At 43.5% G+C, this 11,058-nt stretch overlaps 1 protein-coding gene and 1 pseudogene across 1 annotated transcript; one reads left to right on the top strand and one right to left on the bottom strand.

Moving 5' to 3' along the window:
* The first annotated feature begins 2,482 nt into the window (after window positions 1–2,482).
* LOC121803966 (heat shock 70 kDa protein-like) lies at window positions 2,483–3,317 on the top strand. Its single transcript, XM_042203532.1, has 2 exons — window positions 2,483–2,597; window positions 2,698–3,317. Exons 1-2 carry the CDS (start codon window positions 2,483–2,485, stop codon window positions 3,315–3,317), a joined length of 735 nt encoding a protein of 244 aa, XP_042059466.1.
* A 2,233-nt stretch (window positions 3,318–5,550) lies between these two features.
* Window positions 5,551–7,749, bottom strand: LOC121803965 (annotated as a pseudogene).
* Between the last annotated feature and the right edge of the window lie 3,309 nt (window positions 7,750–11,058).

Genomic DNA, 11,058 nt, shown 5'->3' with positions numbered 1-11,058 from the left:
GTGTTGGCTCCTCTCGATTGAAGCCTCTGCGCTCTGATTTTAGAGACGATTTAGTCTTCCCGGCTGGGAGAGCGTCAATAGTCTGGATTACTCCATCATATTGCGGCTCGTCATCGTCTTCGGGATCCTGTTGCCTTTTAGGATCCTGAGGAGCGCAGTTCGCACTTCTCTGTTTCTTATTCTTTTTCGGCGGCTTGCTTTGGTATTTTTTTAACGTCCCTGCTTTCACAAGAACATCAATATCTGCTGCCAAATTTCGGCACTCCTCGGTATCGTGACCGTGGTCTTGATGGAAGGAGCAATATTTATCCTGACTTCGGCGCGTGGCCGATTTCGTCATCGGCTTTGGTTTTTCGAACATATCAGAATGCAGTTCGAAAATTTCCGCTCTCGACTTGTTCAATGGTACGAACTGAGCGGGTGGTTTCTCAGGATTGAGACGTGGTCCCAATCTGTCTTGTACCGGTGCCCTTTGAATTCTTTCAAAAGGAGTTCGGCGAGGATGTCCCTGATCGCTATGATCGGGCTTCCTCTTGTCTCCTCTGGAAGAGCTGTCTAAAGACCGTTTTCGACGGTCTGCCTCATCAGCACGAGAAAACTGGTCCGCAATGTCCCACATCTCTTGAGCTGTTTGCGGACTGCATTCAACGAGCTTTCTGTAGAGAGCTCCTGGCAGAATTCCATTTTGGAATGCCGAAATGACAAGTAGATCATTGAGATCATCTACTTGTAGGCATTCCTTGTGGAATCTTGTCATGAAGTCGCTAATCTTTTCATCGCGACCTTGACGTATAGAAAGCAGCTGAGCCGAAGTGATTCGGGTTTCAGCTTTCTGGAAGAACCTCCTATGAAAAGCATCCATTAGATCTCTGTAAGATCTAATGCTGCCTTGAGGGAGGCTATCAAACCACCTTCTTGCGTTCCCGATGAGCAGCTCGGGAAACAGCTTACACATATGAACCTCATTGAGACCTTGGTTCGCCATATTATACTGATAGCGTCCCAGGAAATCATGAGGATCCACTAACCCGTCATAAGTCACTGACGGAGTTCGGTAATTCTGTGGCAACGGAGTTCTGGTGATATCATCCGAAAATGGAGTCTTCAGCGCTCCATACATAGCGAATCCGACATCTCTACGGTATGGTGGAGATGGAGTTCTCCTGTGATTTCGGTAACAAGGAGGAGAAGGAACATATCGGTGGTGAGGATTCTTTCTCCTGGAAGATACGACACTACTGCGGTAGTGACTTTCATGTCTGGAGGGGGAGGGAGAATCCGCCGTTTTCTTCTCCGGCTTCTGGCTCTTTTGCAGGAATGTTAAGAACTCATCCTGCTTCTCAGCCAAGAACAACTTGACAGCCTCATTCAAATCGAGCTGCTGGGGAGGCTCGGTGCGATGACTTTTTGAGTGGTTTGTTCTTTCACCGTGAGAACTGGAGGCAGATTTCTCCAGAGGCTGTTTTCCAGACCTACGGGCTGGACTAGCTTCCTCACGTTCATCACGGACGGAAGTATGGGTATTATGTGATCTGGTACGCATTTTTTGGTGGAAGAGGATCAAAAACTCGCTTTTATCACAGTTTTGGTTTTCTGTGTTCCCACAGACGGCGCCAGTGATGATTTAGCGAATTTTTGATGGGAATAAATGCAAGTAATAAATGAAGATCACAACACTGAAAATTACGTGGTTCGATTTACTGAGGTAAATCTACGTCCACGGGAAGAATAGAGGGCAAATTTGTATTGCTTGATCTAGCTTACAGATTACAATACTGATTTGCTATATGAGATTCAGGATCTAGAGAACTTAACCCTGGTCTATCTGATCTAAGTTCTATTTATACATTCGAACTAAGATCGTGGTTTGCAGCCCTGGTAGGGGGGTTGATAACTGCTTAATACCACTAAATAGATCGTGGGTGTAATGGAGGTCGTGGAGATCCTGCATGGGTCCACTATCTCCTTGTTCTGTCGAATACTGAGACCGAACTGCTGAACTTTGCCGATCAGCTTTTGCCGATCTGAGAGTTGAGCTCGATTGGTCGGCTTTTACCGAGCTATAGGCTGTGACCGAACTCTTTGGTTGTGCCGAACTGATACTCTTTCTTGGGTTTTGGGCTGATGGGCCGTCACTGCTATTGGGCTCGCAATTATTGTTTAGTTGTTTAGTTCGTATCCCATCAGTCCTCGCTAAATTGAGAGAAATCGCCGAGGCCTTTTTAGGCTGGGCCGTGAACGACGCTGTCGTCACAGTCCTGGCCTACTTCAACGACTCCCAGCGCCAGGCCACGAAGGATGCCGGCGCCATCACCGGCCTCAACGTTATGCGGATCATCAACGAGCCGACTGCGGCCGCGATTGCTTACGGCCTGGATAAGAAGGCGTCGAGAACAGGGGAGAAGAATGTGCTGATTTTCGACCTCGCGGCGGCACATTTGATGTGTCGATTTTGTCGATTGAGGAAGGGATTTTCGAAGTAATGGCGACCGCCGGCGATACGCATTTGGGAGGGGAGGATTTTGACAACAGGATGGTGAATCACTTCGCGGCTGAGTTTAAGCAGAAGCATAAGAAGGATATTGGCGGGAATGCGCGTGCGTTGAGGCGGCTGAGGACGGCGTGCGAGTGGGCCAAGCGCACGCTATCCTCCACCGCGCAGACCACAATTGAGATTGATGCGTTGTTTGTTTGAAGGGATTGATTTCTACGCCACGATTACTCGTGCGAGGTTTGAGGAATTGAACATGGATTTGTTTCAAAAATGTATGGAGCCGGTGGAGAAATGCTTGATCGATGCTAAGATTGACAAAGCCCTGATCCACGACGTCGTTTTAGTCGGCGGGTTGACGAGGATTCCGAAGGTGCAGCAGCTGCTTCAGGATTTCTTCAACGGGAAGGAGCTTTGCAAGAGCATCAACCCGGACGAGGCGGAGGCGTATGGCGCGGCGGTGCAGGCGGCGATCCTCAGCGGTGAGGGGCATCAGAGGGTGCAGGATTTGCTTCTGCTCGATGTCACGCCGCTCAGCCTCGGGATCGAGACTGCCGGGGGCGTGATGACGGTTTTTATCCCGAGGAACACCACGATTCCGACGAAGAAAGAGCATATATTCTCGACCTACTCGGACAACCAGCCCGGGGTGCTGATCCAGGTCTACGAGGGCGAGCGGCCGATGACCAAGGACAACAACCTGCTCGGGAAGTTCGAGCTCAACGGAATCCCGCCGGCGCCGAGGGGAGTGCCGCATGTGAATGTGTGCTTCGACCAAGGACGGATCCAGGAATGTAAATGGAAGGGGGAAAAATTATATGTATAGGAAATTTGAGGATTTAAGAAGGGAACAAAAGTGTTTTGGTTTAGTAGTCCACATTTTATCCATACTTGGTGTTTGTTTGTTTGTACTTTCTAAATAATGCTTTTGTGGCAAATAGATGTAAAAAATTACCATTAGTTATTAATGAATAAGAGTCCCTTATGAGTTCCAATGTTCATATAGCAACTGCTTGAAATCGTGAAATTGAAAAGTGATTTTGTAAAAGCAAAAGTCCAATGCAAAACAGGAAATAAAAAAAAAGAAAATGCTAGCAGCTACGCTTAGACATCCCCAAACTGAACCGGCCCGGAACCGTCACCGGCGGTTCCGAACCGGAACCGGAACCGTCGTCGGCGGTTCGAACCGGCACCGAAACCGCCGGTTCCGACGGGCCGGTTCAGGTTCCGATTTTTGGCGAACCGTAACCGCCGGTTTCGCCGGAACCGCCGGTTCGGAACCTGCGGTTCGGCGGTTTCCGACACAATTTCAGGCCTACTCCCTAGCCTTTTCAGAAACCACTCCCGCGGCCGCCGGTTTTGACTAAAACCGTGGACGGAAACCGCCGGTTCCACCGATAAAACCGGCGGTTCCACCTAAAACCGGCGGTTCCGGCGACAAAACCGCTGGTTTCCCGCCGCATTTTTCAAAATTTGAAATTTCAAACGGTCCTCAAAACCGCCGTGATTTTTGAAATTTTGATTTTTTTTTTAATCACAATTTTCCCCTATAAATACCCCCTCCTCTTCATTTCTACTTACCCCATTCTTGTGTTAATAAGAATTTCACTCTCAATCTCAATTTCTCTATTCTCCATCCTCATTCTCTCAAGTTGTTTACGTTATTTGAGCTCATAATTTACTCACGTTGTTCTTGTTCACGTTATCATATTCACATAAACACTATTCTCTATTCTCTACTTACAATTTCCATAATATCATGTCTTCATCTCGTCGTGGTGGTGATCGGGGCAAGGGAATTGCCCAAGATCAAAGTGACTCTCGTCGTCGTGCCCCTACTAGAGCACAAGTTGCGGAGGAGGTGGGAAGGCGAGCCGCTCTTCGAGTACAAGTAAGTTCTAAACTTCTAAGTTTTAATATGTTTTATGTTATATGTTATAAGTTTTAATATGTTAGTAAGTTTTAAGATGTTAGTAAGTTTTAATATGTTTTAAGTTTTAATATGTTAGTAAGTTTTAATATGTTTTAAGTTTTAATATGTTAGTAAGTTTTAATATGTTTTAATATGTTATATGTTAGTAAGTTTTATGTTAGTAAGTTTTAATATGTTATATGTTTTAATATGTTTTAATATGTTATATGTTAGTAAGTTTTAATATGTTATATGTTATAAGTTTTAATATGTTTTACAATTATGTTAATATTATATGTTTTAATGTGTTTTATTTATATGTTAGTAATAAATTCGTTTGTATTAAATATGTTTTATATGTTTTATGTTATATGTTATAAGTAGTACAACCCGACCAAGACTACTTCCCCGACGATCAAGAACCGGATTGGGACAATCAAGTAGTACAACCCGACCAAGACTACTTCCCCGACGAAGAAGAGTAGGCGCCAATTCCTCCGATCAAGCCAAATATGTAAGCAAGGTAAGAGAACTACGTGGACTTTGATTCCAAAATGCAATTGAGCATTGAGGATACGTAGGCATCTCAACTTATATTTCAACTTAAATTTTATATTTAAGTTTAAATTTAAGTTGAGCTCAAGTCCTTTTCCTTTATTTCTTTTTTCTCCCATTTATTTCGAATATGTAATTTTGTAAATTATAATGAAGACTTTAAGTCTTTTGTAATTTATAATTTTGAAGTTGTAATTTCTAATTTTTATGTTGTAATTTGTAAATTTTAACTTGTAATTTGTAATTTTAAAGTTGTAATTTGTAATTTTGAATTTGTAATTTGTATCAATAAAATTACATTTGTACATCGCTTCATTCTAATTTTATTTACGCAAGTTTTTTTACATTTTTAACTTGAATTACAATTTACAATTTAAAAAAAAAATCGGATGAACCGCCGAACCGCCTGAACCGGCCCGGAACCGGATAACTACCGACGGTTCAGCCGGTTCAAGTGAACCGCCGGTTCACGGTTCATGAACCGGAACCGTGAAGTCTTGGCCGGGCCGGTTCAGGTTCCACCAATTCTTGAACCGGAACCGCCGGTTCCGAACCGTGAACCGGCGGTTCACGAACCGTGGTGACGTCTAGCTACGCTCAATTAAGTGTCCATTAAAACTTGCAGAATGCCACTATACCCTCAATTGAACATCGTAGGAAGTTCAATTGTAGTGGTCAGCCTATTTACAACTTCCATGGAATGAAGACTCATCTCCATATTTACAAGAACTGTAAAATATCTGAACAGTAGGGAAAGAGAAATTGCAAAGAAAGTTGTAAGCACTTGAGCTAAAATAATACTCAACTCTCTACCAGTCAAAAGCCATACGTAATGAGCAATATCATACTCCTTAATTTCGGATGAATTCACCAACTTAATCAGCACTTCGACAGCAATCATGGGATTATTTTCCACAAGGTCCTGGAGAAAGTGGTGCAATACAATTATAAGGCAGGAACCATTTTTTCACTTGGAAATATCACCCTTAAATGACATACCGGGAGCTTTTTGGGTGTTAGTCCACAGTGATATACAAGCTTCGGGTCATTTGCTAACTCCACCAGCACTTGCTAAAGGAAAAAACATATATTAGGCACATTTAAACTACTCTAAGGTATTCGTGACTTCCTTTACCAAATTAAAGGGGTCAAGTAAAGGATAAACCAGTAAATTTACGTTTGAAACGAAGAAAGAACAATGTTTTGTGACAATTCTGCTTGACAAAGTGAACACTTGCTAACATATTTCTGTGACAAAAAAGAATAACTATCATCTAGCACCTTTAAGTTTAATGGCCTGCAGTAAATCATGAACAAACCAGACTATAACAGTTTTCGATAAAACTCCGAATTGTAGAAGACATTGCAGTATTTGGCAATTAAAGACAATAATCCAGATATTATGGATAACTTTTGCAAGAAATTTTCTTATAAAAAACATACTCCATATGATACTCTGCCAGACTATAAGTTGTTTTTCACCGAATATAGGTGCACCCTGCTTATACCTCAGCACAAGATGCTTTTATTAGTTTTGATATGTTTGCACATTTAACATGAAGAACAGGGTTTCGTTGGATGAGATTGATACCTGAAGGCCAGATGTAATTAACAAAACTATTAGACACATACAGACATGCTCAACGTTAGGAGTTACATTTTTTCAAAACGTTCAATTTGACACCCAAGATGAAATACATAGCCTTTAAATCATAGTACCTCTTGTTGCACAGGAACAAGCGGCCCCTTCAAAGCTTTTGAAATTAAATCTCTTACAGCAACTGCTCTACTAGTATCAGCACACATCCCATAATCCCATAAAAGTTCATGGTTCATATCGGGGTTCAGCCACAATAGCTACTCGAGACCAGATGATATTTTTTAGAAGCATACATAATTCATACGTTTGTTATAGAATGTCTCATCAGCTAATAGTTCTTACTGCTTACACATTACCTCACCATCCATTACTGGAAGCCTTGGAGGGAGCGGCCTAATCCATCCAGTGAAAGAGAAGACATCAACCCAACTACAGTTTCTTCTCTACTCCCAGATCCGATTTTAGATGTGACTCCAGGCTCTGTTTCAAACCTTAAATGTGAATTTCAGTACCAAGACAAAGAAAAACAATCAACTGAAAACAATTATGTGAGGAAATTGCGCTCTTGTGATGAATATCACTGTAAAGTCAGTTGAAGTCACTAGTAAGAGTCATACTCAGATGAATTACTATCACATCCAAGGGGCACATCAGGATCAGGCACTATATTTTTCACAGTGTTGTCCTTTAACAAGCTTTTACATGTCTCTGTCTGAACTTTGACACAATATTGTTGCTGCAACTGCTCACGTTGTGGAAAGGACTGGAAGTTCAAAGGAAATGTATAAAGGATGTGGTAAAGAAAGAGATAAAAAAAGCTTATAAAAACTATATTTTCTAAGCATAGGTTGCAAAAGAACTGGCTGCAAGCAATATTTATTTGCGTAAACTGGAACTTCAAATCCATCTACACTTACATGTGATGAAAGATCAAAGTTACTTATGTAATCTGCCTCTCATCCGGTCATCCGGGTCAACTCTCTCCTGCTTCTTAACTTCCTCAATCAACTCCCCTGGTTCTGGATCAAGAGGTTGTCGTTCGGCAAACTGAGGAAATGGCTCTCTTGCCTCCTTCAAGAGGGTGTCTCCACTGTTATCTTTTCCATCTTCCTCCTCCGTTCTGCCCAAGGATTCGTCATAATCTTTACCCGACCTCAGTGCGATTTTGCTAATGTTAGCCTTGTCCGGCATCCTGAAAGTCGCAAGGATCTTACCATCATATCCACGTATTTCATTCAGCGTCGTGGCCAGGATAGTTGTTTAATCAGCATATCCACAGCCGCTTTCCGCTCTTGCTGGGCATCCTGTATCTTATGCACCAAGTCATTATTGGCTTGCATGTTTCCTTGAATGTGTTGCTGAGAATTCAGCAAATCCCACACTACATCATCAATGTGCCGAGGCATTTTAGGATTCGGCTGGCTTGAATTTACTCCCGACGGTTGATTCGAAGAAGACCCATGTCCTTGGTGGAAATTCCCATGTGACCCTTGATTGCCATGCTACTACGACTAAGTGTTCTGGTTGTTGTTCTGGTATCCTCTTTGATGTGGTGGAACATAGGAAACCATTTGATTGTTTTTATTTCGGTTCGGCCAATTATATTAGTTCCCCTTGTCCCCTGTTATTGTTCCAATTGTTCTGACCATTTTGGTTACGGTTCTGCTAATGAGGTTGCCTTTTTGACTGTGGTGGATAACTGATAGCTGGTGGCTGCTGATAACTCACTACTGGAGATTGTTGATAGGTAATCTCCAGTGGTGGTTGTTGGGATGTATTCTGATCTGACCACCTAAAATTGGGGTGATCCCTCCATGGGGCATCCTAGATCTTCCACGGATTCCAATTAGTGTTCTGATTCCAATTCCCAACTGCATTAGCCTGTACTTGGAATCTTGTTATGATTCCAATTCCCTCCGAAGGCCAGTAACTAGGATACACCTCCTCTTGATTCGATGCAACCTTCACATTCTCCACAGGAGCAGATTGTGTATTTTTCTCCATGGCAGACAGTATAGCTTTATCCAACCGATCCATTCGCGCATCCATCCTATCTTCAGTAGTTTTCACAGTTGTGTTCGCTGCAACTCGTCTCATTATCAGGGCTCTTGGAGAATCGTAAGCCGTCTTGCCATTTACTAGTCTATCCAGCACCTTCTTTGTTTCACTTACCTTTAGCTTCGAAAAATCGCCACCAGTTGAAGAATTCATCAGATCCTTGCTCTCGGGTGTCATCCCTTCATAGAAATTGTTAAAGATTTCTGCCTCCATCATGTGGTTGTTTGGGCAGGCATCCAACATTCCCTTGAACCTATCCCATTACTGACTCAGAGGCTCATCAAAATCTTGGTCGGCTTCTTGGATCTCCTTCTTCAACGCATTAGTCTTTATGGAAGGGAAGAAATAATCCAAGAATTGAGATCTAAAATTAGCCCACGTCCTGATAAAGTTGGGCGGTAGCCTCACGAACCAAGTATCGGCTTCTGCTTTTAAAGCGAAAGGGATCACCCTGAGTCTGTATTCGTCCTCGGTTGATCCAGCTGGACGTTTTTTAATCCCACAAATCTTGTAAAAATCATGTAAGAATTCATATGGGCTCTCGATTGGTCTTCCATAATATTGGGGCATAATGGTCAGTATGTTGTTTTTCACATCTATATTCGTCTGCCCTGGAGTCACCACTATCGCCTGAGCTGGTTCTCCAGGCAAGTGGGCGTTGAGAGACCCGATCTCAGGATCGTTATCAACTAGTGCAGCCATCCCCCGGCGAAGAAGCCACCGTCCGTTCCTCAGACAGAGGTGGTGGCGACTTCGTCATCGCAAGATGTGAGGCCTACCCCAGTAACAGAGCAACCGGGAACAAGGGCGACGACAACCACAATCACCGTGGTTCCGTCTACAACCTCTACCTCTACCTATACTTGTTTAGAACACACAACAACTCATCACATTCTTTTTCACTCAAGGTAGCGGACACGACAACAGGGTAAGTGTTGTCTTGTCCTAGAAATACATACCTGAGGTGTTCCGGGAATGGCTTCAACTCCACCTTAGGCGGTCCACGTGGTTTTCCCAACGCTTTCTTCCTCTCTTCTTCTTCTTCGGGGGTGCACAATGGCAAGAATGCTTTCCCCTTTTGAGGGATTCTTTCAGGAAGGACCTCAAGTTCTGCAATCATAGCGCACACACTAGCATCACAAGTAGATGAATCAGTTGTAGGAGTGAAAGAATTTATGAGACAAGATTCTAAAGGGTCCTGAGTTTCAAAGCAACATAGATGTTGAAGGTGATACTTTCATTATGCATCCGCAACGTTATCTCTCCCTTCTGTACATCTATCATGGCTACCCCGGTGGCTAAAAATGGTCTCCCAAGTATCAAAGGCATCTTCTTGTCCTCCTGCATGTCCAAAACAATAAAGTCAGCGGGAAAAATGAATTCCCCTACTCTTACCAAAACGTCTTCTACAATCCTCCTTGGTGTTGTTGTGCTACTTTCTGTCATTTGCAAGGTGATCGAAGTGGGGCAGATGTTGTCAATATTGAGTTTCCTCTAGAAAGATAGATGCATTAAATTAATACTTCCTCCAAGATCACACAATGCTTTACCTTCAACATTATTTCCCAAAACACATGATAAAGTAAAACTCCCTGGATCTTTGTGTTTGGTAGGAAATCCCTTTTGAATTATGGCACTGCAATTCTCTGTTAAGCCCACTATCTCGTATTTCCCCCACTTTCTCTTTTTAGCGACCACATCCTTCAAGAACTTGGCATAGTTGGGCATTTATTGCAATGCCTCCACTAGTGGTATGTTGATGTGGACCTTGCTCATGACTTCCAAGAACTTGGCAAACTGGGCGTCTAGCTTTTTGCTCTTCAATCGTTGGGGATACGGGATGGTGGCAGTGCTGAGAAATTGTGGATCTGGGGACTGACTCTCGGGTAGCGGACCGCTGCGAAGTGGTGTATCGGCCGCTGGCGGCGGCTCTGCATCTGTATCTGAATCTGGCTCGACTAGCTGTGGAGTCCCTAGCAAACCGCTGTGGAAATATGCAGCGGGCCGCTGGGTTTGATCAGCAACTGGCGTGGGGTCAGTTGGTTCCCTTTCTCTTTCTTTTCTTCCCCTGCCTTAGTCCGCTGCTTATGGATGTTGGTACGTGGTCCCACTGCATAGCTGCACGGCATGACAGTTCCTCTTTGGATTGATCTCTGGTAAGGTAGGAAGCATTCCTGGTGTATGCTTGCTCCCTATTGCAGTGGCCAAAACCCCCATATTAAATTCTAACTCCCCCACTTGTGCGGCTAGACTCGCCAATCCTTGTTATAAAAGGCCGGTGTTTCTTTCCAAATTGATCAACCTCACCTTCCTATTTTCCTGAACCTCGATGATGCAGATTTCTAACAGTTCCTCCCATTTGGAGCGAGGTTCCTCCTCCATACCTGCACATGTTTCAGAATTTTCATTAGTATAATAATCTTGTGCAACGTATGAATAATC

This window comes from Salvia splendens, chromosome 5 (genome assembly GCF_004379255.2).
Source record: "Salvia splendens isolate huo1 chromosome 5, SspV2, whole genome shotgun sequence".
In the NCBI taxonomy this organism is placed as follows: domain Eukaryota; kingdom Viridiplantae; phylum Streptophyta; class Magnoliopsida; order Lamiales; family Lamiaceae; genus Salvia; species Salvia splendens.
The sequence above is the reverse complement of the archived record's forward strand: the minus strand, read 5'-3'. Positions and strand labels throughout refer to the sequence as shown.

What these genes read in the sequence shown, in the direction of transcription:
- LOC121803966 (XM_042203532.1), top strand. Translation starts at nt 2,483, where the DNA reads ATGGCGACCGCCGGCGATACGCATTTGGGAGGGGAGGATTTTGACAAC. An exon ending in GGATATTGGCGGGAATGCGC is followed by an intron (nt 2,598 to 2,697) that starts GTGCGTTGAGGC and finishes GTTTGTTTGAAG; the next exon opens with GGATTGATTTCTACGCCACG.